At 52.5% G+C, this 21225-nt stretch overlaps 6 protein-coding genes and 1 non-coding gene across 7 annotated transcripts; 4 read left to right on the top strand and 3 right to left on the bottom strand.

Annotated features, from left to right (window-relative positions):
- Positions 1–313: 313 nt before the first annotated feature.
- Positions 314–2842, bottom strand: AYO21_00792 (hypothetical protein; the record flags this gene model as incomplete). Its single annotated transcript, XM_022650779.1, has 2 exons — positions 314–2664; positions 2758–2842. The coding sequence occupies 2 exons, from the start codon at positions 2840–2842 to the stop codon at positions 314–316; spliced, it is 2436 nt and encodes an 811-aa protein (XP_022516782.1).
- Positions 2843–3398: 556 nt separating this feature from the next.
- On the top strand, positions 3399–4496 carry AYO21_00791 (pantoate-beta-alanine ligase; the record flags this gene model as incomplete). The annotated part of the gene is made up of 1 exon (XM_022650778.1): positions 3399–4496. One exon carries the CDS (start codon positions 3399–3401, stop codon positions 4494–4496), a length of 1098 nt encoding a protein of 365 aa, XP_022516781.1.
- A 62-nt stretch (positions 4497–4558) lies between these two features.
- On the bottom strand, positions 4559–5964 carry AYO21_00790 (hypothetical protein; the record flags this gene model as incomplete). The annotated part of the gene is made up of 2 exons (XM_022650777.1): positions 4559–5636; positions 5744–5964. The coding sequence occupies 2 exons, from the start codon at positions 5962–5964 to the stop codon at positions 4559–4561; spliced, it is 1299 nt and encodes a 432-aa protein (XP_022516780.1).
- Positions 5965–7118: 1154 nt separating this feature from the next.
- Positions 7119–7210, bottom strand: AYO21_00789. The gene has a single exon. It is a non-coding gene; the product is annotated as a tRNA-Glu (tRNA).
- A 4268-nt stretch (positions 7211–11478) lies between these two features.
- Positions 11479–13536, top strand: AYO21_00788 (hypothetical protein; the record flags this gene model as incomplete). Its single annotated transcript, XM_022650776.1, has 1 exon — positions 11479–13536. The coding sequence occupies one exon, from the start codon at positions 11479–11481 to the stop codon at positions 13534–13536; it is 2058 nt and encodes a 685-aa protein (XP_022516779.1).
- Positions 13537–16626: 3090 nt separating this feature from the next.
- AYO21_00787 (hypothetical protein) lies at positions 16627–17500 on the top strand (the record flags this gene model as incomplete). The annotated part of the gene is made up of 2 exons (XM_022650775.1): positions 16627–16781; positions 16849–17500. 2 exons carry the CDS (start codon positions 16627–16629, stop codon positions 17498–17500), a joined length of 807 nt encoding a protein of 268 aa, XP_022516778.1.
- A 1385-nt stretch (positions 17501–18885) lies between these two features.
- Positions 18886–20905, top strand: AYO21_00786 (hypothetical protein; the record flags this gene model as incomplete). Its single annotated transcript, XM_022650774.1, has 9 exons — positions 18886–18935; positions 18994–19195; positions 19256–19348; positions 19442–19447; positions 19504–19659; positions 19716–19922; positions 19971–20130; positions 20237–20499; positions 20573–20905. The coding sequence occupies 9 exons, from the start codon at positions 18886–18888 to the stop codon at positions 20903–20905; spliced, it is 1470 nt and encodes a 489-aa protein (XP_022516777.1).
- Positions 20906–21225: the final 320 nt, after the last annotated feature.

The raw sequence follows: 21225 nt of genomic DNA, 5'->3' as shown, positions 1-21225 counted from the left end.
TAATGTACTTTTTGCCGGGTAGACCTGTCGATCGTTTGACCAGTAGACATGACATCTCACTATCATGTCCATTGCTCATGGCCATCTGGGTTCTAGTGCGATGGTACGTCCCGATGGAGGGGTTGACGAATGGAACCTGCATCTAACCAAAGGTCGAGACTGTGCCACAAGTACAATAAAATATGTGACGAGCCACGAGAACCACACGATAAGATACAGCAAATTAGCAAGTGCATGATGAGAAAAGGACCCGGAACACGGAAACAAAATAGTGACATGAAATAAACGATCGGCTTTTCTTTGGTATATCTTCTCAAGCGATATTAAACTCGTCCGCGGTGCCTCCCATCATCATCTTCCTGTTCATTCGGATCTTCTCCCTCATTTTCCGCGCCGCTTCATCCGCATCACCGCTGGTATCAAGGTCGGCCTCGATATCTCGCATCTTTGCCCTGTCGCCGTTCCTCCCTCCATCGCCGCTGACATGCCGCACACCACCTCCGTCATTCGCACCCCGTCTCCTCTTCGACGCGGTCTTCTTGTTCCTTCCCACGCCCATCCCGCTAGGCGTCTCTCTCAGGCCGAAACTCTTACAAAGATGACCTAGGTGCAGCTCCTTGATGTCGAACCACTTTCGCTCGCTGGCAATGTGCGTCGCGTACGCCCTCATGTGGCTTTGGAAAGCTCGCTTTGCCAGGTCCTTGTTCTGCGGGGAGGACAAGATGAAGCGTTCGAGCGAGAGCTGTAGGTCGGTGGCGCGTGTCTGCCAATCCGCGCCCTGATCTTTCTTGTCATTCTTGTTCTTGGTCGGAATAACGCCGCTGAGCGGCGAGAATCCCTTCTTGAGCACTTCCTCCGCGGGCATGGAGGAGACATTCGCCACGGTATCAGACCCGGTTTTGTATGAGCTTTTCAATACCGAGACGTAGCCTTCTTCCTTTCCCGGCAGGAGAAAGATAATTGCCCTGCCGTCTCGTCCTAGACGAGCCGTGCGCCCGATCCGGTGCAAGTGGTCTTCGGCACTGAACGCCGGATCATATTCAATCACGAGATCGAGGTTGGGCAGGTCAAGGCCGCGAGAGGCGACATCCGTCGCAATCAACAGGGATGGCGAAGTTGTAGAGGCGAAAGTTTTGACAATGTTGGTGCGAGTAATTTGAGGAAGAGACCCATGCAATTTGTAAAGTGTGACTTGATTATGCGAGGATGAAAGGGCAGGGGAGGGCAAGATTGAATCCGAGAAAGATGGGTCGCGGGATGAGGGCGGCGAGGGTTTGCTTTTTTCAGGAGCTTCAACGTCCGGATCTGTCTCAGCGTCTCCATGTACGGGTTGCTGATTCTCTGTGGGACCTTCTCCTTCAAATGCAGTCGTGAAAGCCTTGAAATGGAATTCGACAGAGTCTGCACAGGAAACGAAGACGATGGCTTTCATGACAGAACCCTTTCGTGCAAAAGTTCGTTTTAGTAAGGCCGTCAGTGTGACGAATCTCAACTTTGCGGCTGCAACAATGTAGGACTGCTTGAGCTGTGCCGGAGCGAGGAATGCAGGATTGCTGATGCCGTTAGCATTCGCTAAAGCGTCAGCAGCTTCATCTCCTCCTTCAGGGTTGTCAACATCTCCGGCATCGCCCTTGATCAGGACGGCGTCTTTCAGGCTGATCTCCCCCAGCTTCTGTACGTTCATCTTCAGCGTCGCCGAACACAGCACCGTTGTTCGCTTCTCAGGCAGACCCGGCCACTTGCTGCTGCCTCTGGGCCTCTTTTTCTGATCCAAAGTCTTCACAATCTTCGTAATGTCCTCTTCAAAGCCCATATCCATCAACCTATCCCCTTCATCTAGGACCAGCCAGCGCACATTACTCACATCCAGCACCTTTGTGTTTTCCAAGTGATCGACCAATCGACCAGGGGTCGCCACCAAGATGTTGAGCCCTTTGCGCATACGGGCCTTTTCTGATTTTTTCTTTTCGCCGCCGATTACATGACCGGCGACGATATAGTGCGCGCAACCAAGCAAGCGTTCAAGAACGACTGAGATTTGTTTGCACAGCTCACGGGTTGGGGCCAACACGATGGCGAACAGACCAGAGTCACGGTGCAACACCAACGAATCTTGTGTGTATTTTGTGTTATCTTCTGCAGCTTGTTCGGACATGGTCATGATTCGCTGTACAAGAGGGAGGAGGTACGCCAGGGTCTTGCCGGAGCCGGTTTCCGACTGTATGAATGCATCGCTGTCGTCCTTCAGCATTTGCGACACCGCTGCCTTTTGAATGGCCGTGGGGGTTTTCAGGTTCATCTTGGTCAAGAGGTGCGCAGCGATGGTGGAGGAAAGGCCGAGGGACGTAAAGGTGTCGATGCCGTCGATTAGAGGGGCATTGGAAGGCGCCGTTGGTTTCTCCTCTCCCTTGTCGTCCTTGGGTTCATCCTCAGTAGTCGTCGGCTTCGGGTTGTAGGTGAAAAGGGAAGAGATGACTTCGCGAGGCCCTGTCGGATGTGGTGGTCTCTGCTCATTACTTCGTTTCTGCGCCGCAAACCCTGCATCTGGCACGTGTCCATTTTCTCGCCTCCTCTTAGCGGGCCGAGCGTCTGGAGACTCGTCAGAGTGGCCTCCATGTGTGTGTGATCTCGTGCTGCCCTCGAAGCGGCCTTGCGCAATAGGGACTGTGTTTGCATCATGTCGTCTCTTCTGGTCTGTGCCTCTTTCCCCTCTCTGGGCCGACCTTTTTGCTCTGAGACGGTCTCTCCACGACCCACCTTTGAACTTCTGGGTGTTGTTTGCAGCGGCAGCGGCAATGCTGTCTTCGACTGAGAAGTTCAGGAACATGCCATCGTCCGCCATTTCACCGGTGCTCTCGGTGCTCGTCTAAAGAATGTGCAAGCGTGCAGATCTCGAACTTTTTTTCGGTGGTCGACAGAAGGCGGAGAGAAGCCGTTCTCCGATTGGCTGGCCTTGTTTAGCCTCGTTCGGCTTTGGTCCAAGCAACTGCGGAACCTCGATTCGCTTTTGTCGCTTCACTTTCTACGCTGCACATTGTATCATGCGCCCTCAAGAGACGGTGAAATCAAGGGCGTCAAAATGAGGCTGCTGTCTCTGCGACCTCGGATCAATTCTTCGTCTCTTCAACCTCTCATCCATCCTTCCTCCACTCGAGTTGGCAGCTATGGATAAACTCGTATTGAGGTCGGCCAGGTTTGGAAGTTGGACAACGCCGAAATCTCCATGGCAGCGATGCGCGCCTCCCTTTGTGATTCTTCAGAAATCACACAGAGCACGATGGAACTCCACTTCCACTCCGCCTGATTCTCCCTTTCCTGTTTTTCGACACGTGAATCAACTCCGTGCCGTACGCAGGCAGCTCCTTCTTGAAGGGCGTACTGTGGGCTTCGTCCCAACTATGGGAGCTCTACACGAAGGCCACCTCTCCCTCGTACGCCATGCTCTTCAAGAGAACAGCGATGTCTTCATCTCTATTTTCGTCAACCCTACCCAATTTGCTGCACATGAGGATCTCGATTCCTACCCGGTCACCTGGAACGAGGACATGAAAAAGTTGGAAGAGCTTCAACAGGAACACATCGAGACTGTCGATCAGTCGCAGAAACCTGGAATGATCCGGGGGGTCTTTGCGCCCACAGTCAAGACAATGTACCCTACACTTCCGCCCACTTCAGACATCGCTGGGCCGGGCTCCTTCGTCACCATCACACCCCTTGGGGCACAACTCGAAGGAGCATCGCGGCCGATCTTTTTCCGCGGGGTCGCAACAGTCTGCACCAAGTTGTTCAATATCGTCCAAGCCGAACGCGTCTATTTCGGCCAGAAGGATATTCAACAGTCCATCCTCATCAAACGGATGGTCAAGGATTTCCATATCCCTACCGAGGTTCGTGTCGTACCCACACAGAGAGAAGCGGACGGATTAGCCATGAGCAGCCGGAATGTCTATCTGGGCGATAGGCGAAGGGAGGATGCTACCGTCCTGTCCAGGGCTCTCTTTGCAACCCGTGACCTTTACAATGAGGGAGTGTTGGATGTCAGGCGCCTGCGCAAAGCAGCATTCAACGTCTTTGAGGAGGATGCCGCAAGAGTTAGAAGCGATGGGCGAGTAGGCCCTAGTGGTCGCCTTGAGATCGACTACATTGCCGTGAGCCATCCAGACACCATGGGGACCATTGTGGACGACGATAAACTCAATCCGCGCGTCGGCGCCATTGTCAGTGCCGCAATGATCGTCTCCCCAGTCGACAAGCCCAAAACTCAAGAAGAGCTGAATCAGCGCAGCGTTAGACTCATCGACAATGTGATTCTTGAACCCCGCATAAATACCCAAGATCGAAAGTACCTCAGACAGCATGCTGCCAACCCTGGAAAGTTTCGCAAGGTTCCGCAATTGAGCATTCGGAAGGTCCCTCAGGGGGCAAGGGAGGATATGAAGCCGGAGGAACAGGCCGGTGGAGTAGGAGGACAAGACGTCGAGGCACCAAAGCAATGAAATGCGCAGGGTGGCTGAACTTGAATATTGAGAGCGTGCCACATTGCAGTGGAGAGGCACTGTTAGTAGATATCCCACAATGAAATTTTGCCGTCTTTGCCGCCCGCAGCTAGCCAATGTGTCCGTCGAGCTTTCTCTTCGCGTTGCTGTTTGATCGTGTCGAGCGCGCTCATGCGTTTCGTGAGATCTTTTGCAGCGGTATAAGTCGACAACATAGCCCCGTCGCCCATACTAGCAGGTGAAGCAGTAATAGAAAGAACATTACCCCCGTCACCACCAGCCTCACGAGTAATGACAGGATCGATGACTGCGAAAGCGGTCGAATAGCATCCCACCTTGTGCCACTTCAGTACGGCTAATTCCTTCATCGTCTTGCACGAGTAGACGCGCACGCGCCCGTCCCAGCCTGCCGTGGCAAAGATCTTGCCGTCAGAGCGCACGCTGAGCCCTTGCTGGCCAGAATGTTTTGTGTTAATGCACTTTTCGCTCTGCAGGTCCTGTGCGTGCATATCGGCGAGAGACGAAGGCAGGCAGAATTTGGAGATCAGCGAGTCGGCGCCGGATGTGAAAAAGTGTGTTCTGGAATCGGAAGGGAGCGTGGCGAGCGACAGGATGGGCTGTGTGTGTGCTCTGTCGCAGCTGGTGAGTTTCTGCCACCCTGGTGGTCCATCTGGGTCGCCCATATTCCCCTGATGGGTATGGATCGCAATTCGTCCATCCTCGTAGCCCGATATAAGGACGAGTCGCGAGTCTGGTCCTGTCGTCTGGTGAAAAAGGCACACAGCCATCACCATCCCTGCTGGGCTGCCTGTGTCTGACCGGATCTGCGACACCCGTCTCTCCGATGGGAGTTGGAAGATGTCAATCCCACCCGAGTCTAGGCCGTTGGGCGAGGCAATGAGTTGAGGCGCAGGTTCCTCGCTCGCAGGGTGTCGTGGATCCTGATGGCACATGGAGAAGGCGCAGAAGTTGAGGGCGTTGACCGACAAGGAATGAAGGAGCCATGGCTGAGGATGAGTTGATGCTGATGCCACTGCTTCTGATGTGGTATCATTCGAGTCGTTGGGCAATTTTGTACTGAAACCTGCGAAATCTTCCTGACGAAGCTGCCAGACACGGAGTTTATGGTCTCTCCCGTGGCTTTGTTATTTCGATACCACAATATTTTTTGAATGTCAGCTAAGGTCTATTTCTTCTTACACGGGGGAGTATGGTCAACGTCTGAGAATGTGACATTGTCCGCTTACCTTATTAATCGATTGGTTGTCCAGTGCTTGATTTGCAGGATGCCCCCGTCATGCGCCTTGAATACCGCCACGGGTCGCTTGGAAGAGAGACTCCATATGACCATCCACCCGTCGCTGTCTCCAGAGGCAAGTAGGGCGTTGCTAGCGTAGAAGTGAAGAGCATGGATGGCGGCTTCATGGCCTCGAAGTATGTAGGCAGGAACTACAGGGCCAGATTCCATGGTGGCGGGGCAGGCCGTGAGATCATTCAGGTTGGCATAGTTGGGTGGGGTTGAGACTGGGTTAGATATTGCAACGTGGATTTCAGATTCATAGAGTCGGCAGGCTGATGTATCCCTCAGTCACAAAGGGAAGGTGCGATGTGGTTGATGCACCGGGTGTCCGTCTGAATTGACATGGTCTGACTGCATTGAATATGTTCTTGGCAACGTAAAGAGTCGTTCGCTGTTGACCTGAAAGTCACCGTCAATCTTGATGGAAGCTATTCGCACTTTTGGAAAAGGAGGATGACCTGGCTAGGAAACTGCGTCAACAGAAAGGTCTAGTACAGCGCCCGCTACATTGTCATTGAGCACTTGATACGAGGTGTATTTGGAGGCATTCTGTCTGCCAGGGTCTGACTGCCAGTTATTTCGCAAAGTGTGCAGTCTGACCTCGGATTTGACACCATCTCCTTTTTTTAAAGATGGCAATGTCTTTGACCGCTTCCGGAGATGGTCAAGTGGTCAGGCTGGCGAGCAACGCAAAAACCGGGCAGTTTCAAAGCATTACGCGGGATATACGAAGTACAAAGCACTTTCTATTACTACGAATGAAGAACTACTGATAATGTTGACAACGCTTTTCATGCTTCTTGATTGGGCACTTCGTGGGGACCGATCCTCAACTTGTCTCGGGTTTGGTGCGAGGGTGGGAGTTAGTCAAACACTCCACTTTATAATAGCGTCATCGGTCGGCCTTTTTCACGCTGCCGTTCAAGGAATAATGTCATCTGGAATTATTACAAGTCGAACCAGAACGGACTCCAGGATAAGTACCTCAACAGCGAACCAGTCCAACAGCAAGGAACAGAAAAATCAAGGAGAGGGGGAAGAAAAGGATGAGAAGAAGAGGAAGAACAATTATGTCACAAAGGAATAGATATGACGAGCTATACGAGGTACACTCAGATAAGCTCCGCGTAGATTTCAGCTACGCAGCAAAAGACAACACACCGACTCAAATCATACTATCAACAACGAATGATCTTGTGCGTGACACATGAGAAATCTCGATGAAAAAAAAAGGGACAAAAATCTAAACCCAATGGGTCTTTTGCTTTGCCTGCTCTGCTGAGTTGTTAGAGACTGGTATATATACTATTGTAAATATGGGTGGACCTACGCTGGAATCGAACCAGCGATCTTCTCATTTCTAACGACTGAAAAGTCTACGAGTGAGACGCTGTACCACTTAGCCAAGCAGGCTGGTTTGTGTGGAGCATTTGGGGGTAAAAACGGTGGCTATAATATATAAATGAAAATTTGGCAGATGGAGTTTGAGGGAAGGAGGGGTTTGATCGGGAGAATATCATTCCGACCACTCAAGAGGAATCCAGAGGGACTGTCTGGACCCCCAGTGTCCAATAATGGCGCTGCGAATGTTCCCGAGAAGAATTCGGGCGAAGTCGCTGCGGATTCTGGAATGTGGATTTCGGGTATACTACGGAGTGAGCCGTGTGTTGTTCGCTTGGCTTTTTCAGCTGCAAAGGCGTTTCAGGTAGTAAGTTGCGCGCTGAACCCAGTGCCCACTGACCACCGCCCCCAGTCCCAGTCCCAAATCCGTAGCAGCTCCACGGGAGGTGATATTGACAGCAGCGCAAACACCCTAGCACCCGGTCTCGACAATACCAGAACCCACTGAACTATCACCTGCCTTCACGTAAAACGTGTCCCCCCTGCCAAAAGTCTAGAGTCCACCGAAAAACAATCAGTCGGGACGGTCAGGCCCCTGTCCTCTTACAAAGAAACTTACGGCCCGCATGGGCGATGGAACCGGTTGTGGGATGTTGATGCGATGTGACCCGGCCGTCTGGTTGAGGCTGCCACGTTTTTTTGCTAACGATCACGCTACGAGGACGGGTGGAAGTCGTGGACGAACCTTAGACGGGGGGTGCGTTCATGCATGAGGCGATTCGTTCTGGAAGCGAGGGGAAACGGAGCCATCAGCCCGTCCTTGCTGCAAGGACTGAGTCGACGCGAGTTGACCGAGTTTTAAGTTGCGTAAGGGGGGTTATGGTGAGACTGTAACAACCGAGATGGGATGGCGAGACTCGCACGAGCGAGAAAGACGAGTCTTGGACGAGGGAAGGGGTCTGACAAGGATATCTGGCCATGTGGCTTCTGTGGGATCTATTGTTTAACCCCTGATTGTGTACACGTAGGGTTGTCGGAACGTGCCATGTACCGTGGTACCTTATATTTACGGGCGTCAGACTAAGGATTTCATGCGTGGTGCATCGCAAGGTTTCAGAAGTGGCGAGATTCACATCCAGGCGTCTCAGCTCAGCCAGCGGCAGATTAAGCCACCACATCACTCGCATGAAAACCGACTACGATGCACTATTGCCACGTGGGAGCAAGCCACACTAGCCACACTATGTCTTGATCCGGCCAGCAATCATCTCAAAGAACGAGGTGACTTTCGGCTGAGGAAGTCTGGGCGAGCGGGCTGAGGGATCCAGGGCTGTCCAAGGGGTTGCTTGTTCGGACACTCCGAAGGCAAGGTCAGCCGGGGCAGTGGCCCAGAGAGGAAGATGTATGCAGACGAGGTGCCGAATTAGGTAATTGGAAAAAGCCACAGCACATGAATCTAGACTCTGGGCCATGGGGACTTCGTACTTGGGTTGGCAAAAGGCCAAAGGAGGGGCAGCCAGGGGGGTTGTCAGGTGTGAGGGGATGGGAAAGGGGAGAGTTGGCACATGTGGGCAACTTAGACGAGGGCGGCCAGGGCCATGGCACGCATGGCTACTTTGTTTGGCGTGGGCAAAAAACATCCCCGGGTAGCCAAGTGGCCACTGAGGGTTAGAGTTTCTTGGGCGCAGAAACTAACACTGGGTCGGAGCAAAGAGAGGAGGACGAATGTGGACAATGCTTTACAAGTAGGCAGCGAGGGCGAAGGAGCTGGGCTGGATGGAAGCAGGTGGAATGGGCCTGCAGATTGGCAGCACAAACCGATCTCCGGGGGACTGAGGTAGCTGCAGCGAGCGGAAGCGATGCGTGAGTAGTCATAGGCTGATTCAGTCTTGACCTCGGAGACTGTGCCCGGGGTTGTTGGATGAAAACAGCAAAGCAAGCGAATGAAGCCCGAGAGGCAGGGGGCCTGTTCGCCGATTTGGGGCTCGACAGATGACACGACCCCCAAACAGGTGCATCTTAATTCCTTCCAAATGAGATTCACAGACGTCAGGGGACGCCGTGGTCGAGAACGTTCTGATGTGATGAACTGCACGAGCCAGGATCCATTTTGTGCGCGAGAGGTGACGGCGGACGAGGGCGCATTGATTGCGTTTTTGAGAGGGCGAGATCTCGGTGAGGTCGAAGTGTAACGAGTCGGAGGAAGTGGAGGAAGTGGAGGTCAAGGTGGAGGAGGTTGGGCGACGGATGATGTTATTGATGAGGACGAGAGGATGAGAGCGCACTCGTATGATGTTGAAATCTGTTTGATGGGTGATAGTGGTAATGATGATGTACCTGGTGGTGCAAGTGCTGAAGAGCAGAAAATCATTTCCCTTTCACCTCCTAGTCGACGCCAAGCCAGAAACCAACAGAAATCAAATCATCCACGGCGATCACCCAGAAACTCCAAACTCTGAAGCAAACAATTGTCAGTATTGCGCACTGTTCAGCTGCCCATGCAAACCTGAGTAGAGAAATCAGGCCCCGGTAATGAGGGGGTTTCCACGGCATTGGCCGCCCATAATGCCTGAAAGATCGAAAATCCCGCCTGAAAATCCCGCTCGAGTGACGGGGTGTCACAGTCAGTCACTGAGTAATAGATACTCGGTACAGTCCCTCCAAGTATGCACGAGTACCTTACGCCTACGACGAAACCAACTCAAAGCACTCACTCATGGCACTAAACTACCCAGCTACTCATAAGTGTCCACTAGTCACCTACGAGAACCTCATACTGCGATGTAAGTCGTAGATTTATCGGCCTCCCCCGGCAGCCTCGAAGCCTGAGCCCACTAACCTACCCGGCCACTAGCTAGAAGCCACACCTAGCCCAGCCCTGGAAGGTCCCCCCAATCGCCCCCATCCCTCCCTCGCTCCACCCCTGGTCGATTTTCTCGAGGGCAGCAGGACTAGCCTAAGTGCCTAAGCTAATGAAGACAAGGGCCCAGGGTCCTCGGTGATGATCCCTGCTGAAGCCGCAGCTCCCATCCAATCACACTTCCGATCCCCATCGCCTTCTCCGTATCTTCTAGGGCGGAGTCTCAGTTAAGCTGATCCAGCACCCCAGCAATTATTTGCTGCATGGGCGTCTGCTAAGGTTTTCGGTTTCTCTTTTTGCGAGACGAAACCAAAAAAAAAACAGGCGAGAATGGAAAAAAGCAAAGAGGAATGAATATGTAAAGCCACAACCTAAATTGTCCTGCGTGCCAAACTCCCGGAATCAGCTAGCGAAATGACCCTCCAGCGCCAACACCAGCACCAGCGCCAGCAGCATTACTACTACCACTACTACCACCACCACCAGCAACGGCAACGGCAGTACCAAGTTGCATTTCGATTCATACTTCCAACAAACCTCTCGCATCTAATTCGAATCGAATCTTCCATCAAACGTCTGGACCCGCGCCTTTTCTTTCTTTAATTGTCCACATGTCCGCTCCCCCCCACTACCACCATCGCTCACTCCACCACCAGCATAACCACCCCCAACTCCTATAGAAAACACCTCGTCAGATCTTGTTTCCTTAAAAAGGTGCCCTTCGTCGGCCTGTCCCGAGCTTCAAATTTCCCTTTTGACCAAGCTGTTGCGCACCCAATGTAAGTTCCATCTCATTTATCAAGAGTGAGGAAAGAGTGGAAGATGAAAAGAGTTACGGTGGGCTGGCCATGCGTGTCGTCATCGGTCGCAAAAGAGCCAGGACAAGAAGGCTGCGTCTGGAGGGAGGATGGGATGTGTGTATACACCCTGCGCCCCTCCCAGAACCCCGTGCGGTTTGCAGGCGACAGTCGTGGTCCTGCAAATCTCGGTCTACGCGAGTCTTGGTTTTCCATGTCGTGAACGTTTCATATACTGACTTCCCCGACCACACAGATCACTTCCACATTAGTCCACAGACTACCCTCCTACAATCAACACACAACCATACTGTCGCTATACAAACCAATACCTGCCCTGACAAACACGAACACGAGTCCTGAATCTTTGAGAATCGGCATTCCCAGCCAGGCGCAACTCTGACCGACTCCGACTCTAGGCCATGTCCGCTGGGCCAACGGTTCAAGCTGGCGAATAACTACCATTGTTCTCTTCTGCCCCGTGCGGCTTCAGGTCAATTCGAAGCCGCTGACCTCAGGTCTTTCACCGGCGTCTCCTACGCCGTGGCAAACCACGATCACCTGTCGTTACAGACATCGCAGCTATCTCCAGGCCCAGTCCCCGGAAAGACATTTTCCTCCGCGTACACCCTCCTGACCCCTCCCTACGCAAGCACAGATGTTACGCTTCACCATCAGTATTCCATGACCTCAGACTCGTCGACCAAATCGACCCCGTCCTCCCAGACCCTCCAGAACAGCCCTCGCTCCATGACGGAGCTCGAGGCTCCTCCACAACCCAAGTCGGACAACGTCCAATCGGCGAAACAGAAACGGGTAAGGACTGGGTGTTTGACGTGCCGCGAACGCCACCTCAAGTGCGATGAGGCCTTACCCAACTGTCAGAATTGCCTCAAATCCAATCGAAAATGTAAGCGCGGCGTGCGCCTCAACTTCATCGACATCCACTGCCAGCAGCCTCCGTATCTAGTCCCGCGTACGCGCGACTGGAAGGTCACTTTCCAAGATGACTCGCGCGACATTGCGTCTGAGTATCAAGGAGGCCTCGAGAAATATCACTCCCTTGAACCGGAGCCCAAGCGGCAAAAATTGGACGTGTCGAGTGTAACCTACGACTACAGTCAGATTGCAGCTCAAACCATCTCTCACCAGCAGCTTTCAGCTCATCAATCCTTTTCTCATTCCTATCCCGAGACGGCACAAGCCATGTACTCCAACTCCACTGCACAAGCTTATGATGACACAGCGAATACCATGGGAGCTTACACAGATGCGACTCAGGCAATGAGGCAGTCTTACCACCAACAGACCATGCTTACATCCATCGACCACGAACAAGGTTCCCCTCGCCTGGAGGACCGGAACGAGGTCCTGTACATGCAAGTCTACGTGGAAGAAGTGGGCCTGTGGATGGACTCGATGGACGCTGAGAAGCACTTCTCACGTCTCATTCCCTTCCAAGCATTGAAGGAACCCATGTTGAAGTATGCCCTGTTGGCTTGTGGGGTCCGACACCTCACGTTGGTCAACCCAATCTACCCAGAAGAGCATGCATTAAACTACTACAACAGTGCAACGCAACTACTGCTGAAGGCACTACAGAATCCAGATCGAGATAGTGTGCTGTGCGCCACTACAGCCACCATTCTCAATGTCTACGAAGTCATGTCGGAGAAAGCTCTGCAGCGCATGAACCATATCGCCGGGGCCCGTGCCCTCATCAAGGAGTGTCGGTGGGACGCCACATCAACGGGCATCGGGGCGGCTTGTTTCTGGTTGAATGTCGGGCTGGAACTGTTTAGCTGCTTGCATTTCAACTGGGCCGTGGCGTGGGATCCCGATACTTGGGGTATTGACATTGCCATGACCCCCCAGCTTGTCCCCGGACACGAAGAAGATTGGGCACACAGAATGTTATGGATATTATCCAAGATCACCAATTTCAGATCAGAAGCTCAGCGGCGGTACAACGACAGCAGCGTACATGCAGAACAGATGCGCTTGCACCAGCGAAACAAACAGTGGCTGGGCCTGAAGTTCTTCTGTGACCGCTGGCATGAGTGCGTGCCACCCACAATGCATGCTCTTGCATACGTTCCACCTCAGTTGACGGCATCCAAGAGTGCGTTCCCTGAAGTGTGGTTCATCAAGAGGGCAACCATCGTCGCGAGGTTATTCTATCATACGGCCATGGCACTGCTTGGTTCAGTTCATCCTTTGGCCAGCATGCACCCACAAAAGGCAGAGGAGATGCAGGACATGAGGCTCCACCATTCACGACAAATCTGTGGCATTGTGGCCCATGTCAAAGACCGAGGGGTGGCATCAGCTTCTATTCGGTGTCTAGCCGTGGCTGGCGAGAACCTCACCATCCGACGGGAACAGGAAGAGGTGCTGCAGATCTTCGACCGCATCAAAAAGGAAACAGGCTGGCGTGTCGACTCGATCCACGATGAACTGAGGGAGAAATGGGGCTGGACCAGTAATGCTCAAGACTATGATACCGTGAGCTCGGCCTCTACGTACTACGCACCCTCAAGACCTTCAGGCACTTCGGCCACGCCCAACGCAACACCCCCTCGTGCCAAATACCCTAGCGGCATTGTCAACCCATTGTACCAAAATGCCGATTTTTCAGCACAGAATCCGCCGTACCAAGGCAATTATGTGCCTCCTGCTCCTGGGCATGTCATGCATAACAACACACAGATGTACGGTTATTCCGGTATTACAGCCATTTGACCTTGCTGAGGTCTGTCGATACAGGGTTTCGGGGCACAACGGTACCCAGCGAGAAGCGTTATTATTTGATGCGTCACAAAAGAATCTCGGGCGTTGAGCGTCTGAATGTTTTATACCAAACAAACAGATAGAGTGGTGGAATCTCTCGATACTTGGACTGAGCATCAAAGAGTTGGATCTAGGAGTTTGATGGTCGGACGACATAGATACGATCAGGACGGGCCAGAGGAGGGAACTTGGACAGCACCCACTGGTCCTTTGGGGGGCACAAGACTTTGAATCTAATAATCGGCGTTCCTCTGGGCTGAGGAAAGAAGATGACTCACTGACATGAAGCAGCTTAGTTAATACCTGGAAGCTATAGGCGTGATTGGGAGGTTGCACTAGTAGCGATTCACAAATATCTTTAGGTGCGTGTGCTCAAAGCGAATGGTCTCTGCCACTCGTGAAACGTATATATATCGGTCGGGAGAAATGGCCACAAAACATTCAATATTGACCTAGCTATGGTATCTTGATGGAGCTGTTGACCTTTGCACGAACCGAATCTTGGAGCTTCATTCGTACCAGGTACGGGAACCGAGGATAAGCTACTCTGGCAGAGGATAAACCCTCGGTGACCCTCTTGCTCTCCAAGCACAGGGAAATCTTGGAAAGATATTCCGAATCCCGGACACGTTGAATTCCGAGGCACCCCTGCACGGAATTCCCAAAATAGCTAGCGTCGATTTGTCTTCCAGATTTGACCCCACACCCTTTTCGCTGCGAAGATTTGATCGTTTCCGAGTAATAATTATTACGAGGTGCCTCGTATCTATCTGTTTAGAGGAGAAATTCGTCCCAGAGACATCTAGTTAATTGACGATTTCTGTTCCGTCGAGTAGCGTGCGTGAGTCGTGAGTCATGACCGCCGCCCCTCCGAAGCTGATTGATTGATTGATTGATTCACAAGGCAGCAAATGTGGCTTTGTTTGTTTTGTGTTTGACGCTGGACACTGTGTGTGTGTGTGTACCATACCTACCTACTCAGGTACATATCTATGCATGCCTATGTACCTACCTAGGTATCTCGATGCCATCTTGGAGAAGACCTGTTCGCAAGCACATTTTACATTTCTGACATCTGCAGCCTCCCACTTCTCAACCGTGTCAATAGTGTGTGTTTTTTTTGTTTTGATCATGAAAGTCTTTCTCACTCTCTCTCACCTCGACAGACAGCTCGAAGATTCCATCCGGCTCTGCATATGAATGGAACCTAACGCTCTTGATCCTTCGTAGCGGTGGAGGTGGTGGCCTGGGAATCCCGATGCATGGTTGCATGGCCCGTTAGCTAGCTAGGTAGTTAGCCAGAAGAGTCTGCAAAGATCATCAACCAAGTATGCAAGTATCTCGATGCGCTGGGCCGGTCGGTCGGTCGGCTCTGATATAGGACTTCTTCTTAATGTGGAAAGGAGACTCGGCTGGCTGCCTCGATCGCGGGTGGTATATTTGTTAGGGTCGACTTTGGGGTCGATAACAATGGAGCAGATCCGAGGAATTGGCTATGGCAATGCACATGAGGGGAATTGTGCCATTCTTCCTGTCATTCAGTGCCTGGATCTTGGGGATGCGCCGTTGAGCGAGACTTGGGAGGGCCAATACCACCAACTTTTCACAACGGATGCGGCTGGAATGGCGAATCTGCTCAACTGAGCTCGTACTGCAAGGGCCAAGTAGTATTTGTCGCGGCGACGCCTAGACTTTGTCCAGGCGGAGACACAAAAGGTTTTTGATTTTGGGGACTCACTTCTCAGCAGGCAAGCAATGCCAAAGATGGCCAGAAAAAAACTCGATTCTTGGGGTCGCACAGAACTTCAACCCAAGTGCATGTGTATTCAACCATGCTGATAGAAGAAAAGGGACGGAAGGGCGACGTGGGCCCAGGGCGAAGGGAATTGAGATTGTGGCGGTGATCTACCGCAGAGTGCAAAGATAGGATCGCCAACGCCTATCTCCAACCACATCATCGGCATAATATCTTAATCGCCGAATCACGGGAAAAAGGTGTGCTGGCCATATGATAGCGTTTCAAGTCTTTTGCCAAAGCAACCAAAAGCCTACTCTTGATTCATGTGAACCTGTTTCAGTGAGGCATGTGCTTGAGCAACGCTGCGCCATTCTGCTTGGGAGGAAGGGGGAGTGCCGCTAGGACACCGACAAAGATAACTGCTTTATCGGCAGACCCGAAAATTGGCGCAATCGGTCGATGAACACTGGTATACAACTTCTTGTGTCTATCTCTTTGAATAGATTCGCCTCTGTCAACTGTCGAGGATTCTGGCCAAATTGATCCGAAGGGGATGGAAGTGTACATGGAAGACTTTCTGTGTCTCTCTCCATTGAGTGCTTCACAGTCTTTAAAGGTCGCTGGGGGATGGTGCCCGGAGAGTGACCGCATCTACGAGGACTTGCAGACCTACGTAGCAATACTTGTAGATGTAAGCGAGCTGACGTTGTCCCTAGCTCAGACAAAGGTGCCTTGGCCTTCTCCACCACGACGTCTTTGTAAGGCTTCTTCATCTTTGGTCCAGAGATTAAAATACGAGCGTCGCCCTAATCGGCTCCACTCTGCACCACGTGCCATTGACACCGAATGAGGGGGAATTATGCATATTTTGTACGTGTTTACGTCCTTTGACAAGCCCATCCCGACTCGCTCCAGGGATCTCGTTCGGTTAGAGTTTAGGCGCGCTGGTCGCCATTATCAACAGGAATGCGTCTACCTCGGGGCGCTCTCACAAAGACGGATTGGGCAGGAGAGAAGTAATAGCCCGAAGGAATAGTCCCAATTGGGGTTTGGGCGATACTGATATCTTTGAGACACGAGCGAACCTACTTGTGCTTGGGCGATTTAAAGCATCGAGAACAGATACTCTTTAGCTCCTTTGTTGACTTCCTCATTTCGAAACCACCTGTTCCTAACATAAAGACTGATCACATATAACACTCGACATGGGGAAAAAGGTACTTTGTGGCTACGGTTTCGACGTCGATGCCGTCAGCGCCTGGATGATGCCTCGCGAGGGAGGTTGCTGCACGGATAGGACCAACATGTCTCGTGGTGTGTTTGGTGCTACGGTCGGCCTTGATCGTGTCTTGAAGCTCTTTGAAAAGTACAATATCAAGGCGACCTTTTTCACGCCCTGCCATACTCTCGAATCCTTTCCCGAGCAACTGGCAAAAGTCCGCGATGCTGGGCATGAAATGTAAGGATTTCCCAAGACACCTTTTCGTTTTACGTCTCCAATAGAGTCCTGACACGAAAGAACAAAGTGGCATGCATGGTTACACCCATGAGTTTGTCTCGGATGTCTCTGAGGAACAAGAACGCGACATTCTGGCTAAATGCATCGATGTCATGACCAAGTTCACGGGCAAGAAACCCCGAGGATGGACGGCGCCAGCCTGGACGCCGTCAGCCAAGACGGTCGAGATCCTCGAGGAGGCCGGGATCCTCTACGACCATTCGCACATGCACCACGACTGTCAACCGTACTGGCTCCCGCACAAGAACAGCGTGACCGAGATCAACCTCAAGATGAAGGCCGAGCATTGGATGAAGCCCATGACGGCGCTGCAGCCGTCCAAGATCATCGAGATCCCCGCCAACTGGCATCTGGACGACTGGCCGCCCCTCAACGTGGGCCAGATTGTCGGGCAGGGCTTTGTTGATCCGGACGTCGTGCTGAAGCTGTGGAAGCGACAGTTTGACTTTTACTATCGCGAATACGACTCGTTCATCTTCCCCATCTCCTGTCATCCTCAAGTGACGGGCAAAGCACAGGTGATCCTGATGCAGGAGGAGCTGATTGAGTATATCAACAGCCACGAGGGCGTGGAGTGGGTGACATTTGAGGAAATGGCAAGACAGTTCAGGGATGGCGAGCTGCCGGGGGTCACGGTGAATGGAGGCGTCGACTTGTGAAGCTGGAATTTGGGCGATTAATGCGTCGTCTGTCTACATACGTATCTACTTGCTCATAAGATTCTCTCTTCGCATGTACATAACAGAGCCTTGAGACCCTCAGTAAAGGGGTATGTGGCAAGGGAGTGTCACATGTTGGTTCAGAGACTCAAACTTGGCCTCATCTCCATTCATTTCCTTCTTCATCCACGCCCACGACATCAGCTGCAATTATGCATCCCAACACTCAAGATACTTTCCTCGAACTCCCGCGTCACACGTGCCCTTATCACCAGGGCTAGGGTTGATAGCATGTCAAAGCCTCGAAACACCCGCACGCCGAGCCGGCGACTCCCCGGTAGGAGAATCGACAATCTCAACCACGAACTCGGGTCTCTCTCTCCCCTACCGTGATACCTCGTGCGACGAGATGAAGCCTCCTGTTATCTCACAAGGCTCCTTCCAGCCGCTTTCCGCCAATCTAGTGCAACGGGCACAGATTTCGAGCCCAGATACGAGTAAAATGCAGATGAAGTGCAGAATACGAGATGGGTGCTCAAACAAGCAAGCGAGAAGATAGTCGTCTATCCCGAGGGCCAACACCACTATTCTCCTCATTCCTTCCTACTGGTCCGACAAATTAAGCTAATCAAGCCCATTTAAGCTAAACCTGCAGGGCTTGGTTTCCCGACAGGCTCGGCTTCCCCCATACCAAGGAGTGGAACCCGGACAAAGAAACGCGGCTGGGGGTTGGAGGTGCTTTCACCGCGTGTCCCTTTCTCATATGCAGGATTTCCCTTTCAAGGATTCCATTGATAATCGCCCGCTCATTCGCAGAGAGCAAACCGATCAGGAAGGAGAGATAAGACTGGCCCTTTCCGGGCTCCCGATCAGACAGAAAACAAAAACCACCTTGGCGAAATGGCCGCTTGTGGCAAGAGAGGCTCCCTGGCTCCTTGTTCCCTTTGGTCGATTCGATAGATTAGGTATACATCTGAGTGGACGACCATGGCAGGCGAATGTGAAATTGCCAGAGAAAATCGCCTCCCGGATCACGGCTCGTGGGTTCTATATGCTTAACGCATAACGTCTCTACCTCGACCGTCCTATCCCAGGCTCAACCTGGTTTCCTGGCCAATCTCTATGCTTTCCTGCTAGACCTAGTCGGGGGTTCACGCCACGCAGGGACACTAGAATATCTGTACCTGGCTTATGGGGTCCGCCTCGGACGTTAAAGGAACCCCAAGTTGGTGGACGAAGGATCAACGTGAGCCATGTAGAGTGACTTGAACATAAAGCAGGGACTTCGCTGCACGATCGTCGTCGTTTGTTGGTCTTTCTTCCTCCATCTTCACTCAGTTACAAACCTCCCGACATCACAATCTCGCCACTTCTCTATAAACACCATGGCCTACGGTCTGGGTATTCCCAGGCTCAGGCTTAACAGCCCATACTGGTGAGTCCCCCCTGGTACTGTATCACATATTCAATGCTTGGTTCTGACGGACACGCAGGCAAAACTTCATCGGTGGCATCCTCATCGGCCTGACCGGAGGGCTTTATGCCGCTCTCAACCTCCTGGGCGCCGGAGGTGGTAAACCCAACTCGTTCGAGGTCGTCCAAATCGCCAATGCTACTCTGTGCGCCGTGTATGCCGTCTCAGCCTGGTTCGGGGGGACTATTCTGAATACGATCGGCCCTGCCTTGACTGCCTTTGTACGTTACCCGTGATGGCTCGGTCGTCGAAAGAAGGATATACTAATCGAACCTGTATAGTTTGGTGTTATCGGATACATTCTCTACGTCGGGAGTCTGTGGTACTTTGACCAGCACGGCAAAGAGACGTTTCCTATTATTGCCGCTGTCTGCGTAAGTCTGCCTCTTACACACCAGTGTTTGCTCTATGGACACAATTGCTCGGCGCACCGTCTTGACCGGATTTAAGCTAACAGGTATTCGCAGATTGGTGTAAGAAAAAAAAGCCAGGTATTGGCGACTATGAATCTTGCTAAGCGTTGCTCCAGATCTCTGCGGGTTTGATCTACGTGACTTCCGGATACCTGTCCATGTCGTATTCCGAGGAGAACGAACGTGGAAAGTTCGTGGCGATATCTATCAACCTCCAGGCCCTCGGCGCTGCAATCGGCGGGCTGATCCCTCTCATCATCAATCACAACAAGGTACTCACGACCGTGTTCGACCTTCATTTTCACTCACGATACTGACACGAGACTAGGCGACCAGTGACGGTGTCCCCCCAGCGGTCTACATCGTATTCATCGTCATGGACTTTGTCGGCTGCGCGCTGGCGTTTCTGTTGCGGCCTCCGGAGAAGGTGGTGCGAGACGACGGGACCAACATTGCCGTGGTCAAAGCCCGGCCCTTCTGGGACGAATTCAAGGGGAATCTCGAAGCTTTCAAGGATTGGCGAATGCTCGTCATGGTACGTTGCGCGCGAGATACTCTGTGAATGACGACTGACCTGGTGCAGATCCCTGCGTTTGCCGTCAGCGAATGCTTCCTCGTCTACGGCGGCAGTGCCAATGCCTTCCGCAACAGTCTCCGCGCCCGCAGTCTGCTGGGATTCTGCTCTGTGACGCTGCAGATCATCTGCGGTTGGCTGTTGACGTTGCTTCTTGACAACGAAAAGCGTAAGTGGACCTCAATCCATTCACCATCAGCCTTGTACCAGAAAACACCTCCTCTGCGCTTCTTCTTCTATTATATGGTTGACTACTAACGGACCTGAATCTCAAGTGCGTCGACGAACCCGAGCCCAAATCGGCCTTGCCATTACTGGCGTCCCCGTGATTGGCGCCTACATCTGGGAGATGGTGCGGACGCGCAACTACGACAGGAACAACCCGCCGTCGCCTCCCTTGGACTGGAACGACCCCGACTTTGGGGCCATCTTTGTGCTGTTCATGCTGAACTGGGTGTCGTGCTCGCTGTTCCAATACATGATCCTCTACTTTTTGGGCTGTTTCACCAACAATCCCCGCGCGGCTGCCAACAATGCCGTGAGTGTCTCCCCCCCTCCCTATCTATAAGGTATCAAAAATCCCCCCCAGGACTAACGTTGCCATGACTTAGGGTGTCTTCCGAGGATTCATGGCCGCCGGAGAAGCCATCGACTTTGGTGTCGACAGCATGGGCGTGCCGTTCTTGAAAGAATCCGGTGCTCTATTTGCGTTCTACACTGCCGGGGTCATTGCGATGGGATACCTGGCGCTCTACCACATCGACGAGACGAAGTACTTCACCGAGGACGAGGTGACGATCCCCAAGCACGTCCAAGAGGAGCACGACCACACCATTGTGATAGATGGCGTGTCCAAGGGCACTTCACAGCCGGACGAGGAGGCCACTGCCGGCGCCACCACGGGCAAGGAGGCCATTGGCGTGGCTGAGGAGGTCAAGGCGTGATTACAAGGGGAGGAGGAGAGCTGTGGAGCTGGAGCTGCTGGAGGAGGTGGTGGTCCGTCATGGCAATAGACTCATACATACACATACACATAGATACATTTTGTATATGCATGTCATGCATGCCATGCATGCACTAGTATGGCACGGGACAAGGGACGGATCAGACTCTCTTGTGGGCAAGAGGGTCAAGCCAGGGTCGAGGGTGGATCTGTGTGAGCTTGTTTGGTGGGTGGGCCAGATTACAGGTAGTTAGTTACTTCGTTCGACCAGTCAGTCTTTTCTTGGTATTTGTACTTAAGAAGTATCTAATCTAGGTGTGT

Source organism: Fonsecaea monophora, assembly GCF_001642475.1.
Source record: "Fonsecaea monophora strain CBS 269.37 chromosome Unknown Scaff3, whole genome shotgun sequence".
In the NCBI taxonomy this organism is placed as follows: domain Eukaryota; kingdom Fungi; phylum Ascomycota; class Eurotiomycetes; order Chaetothyriales; family Herpotrichiellaceae; genus Fonsecaea; species Fonsecaea monophora.
This window is presented reverse-complemented; position numbering and strand designations above follow the sequence as displayed.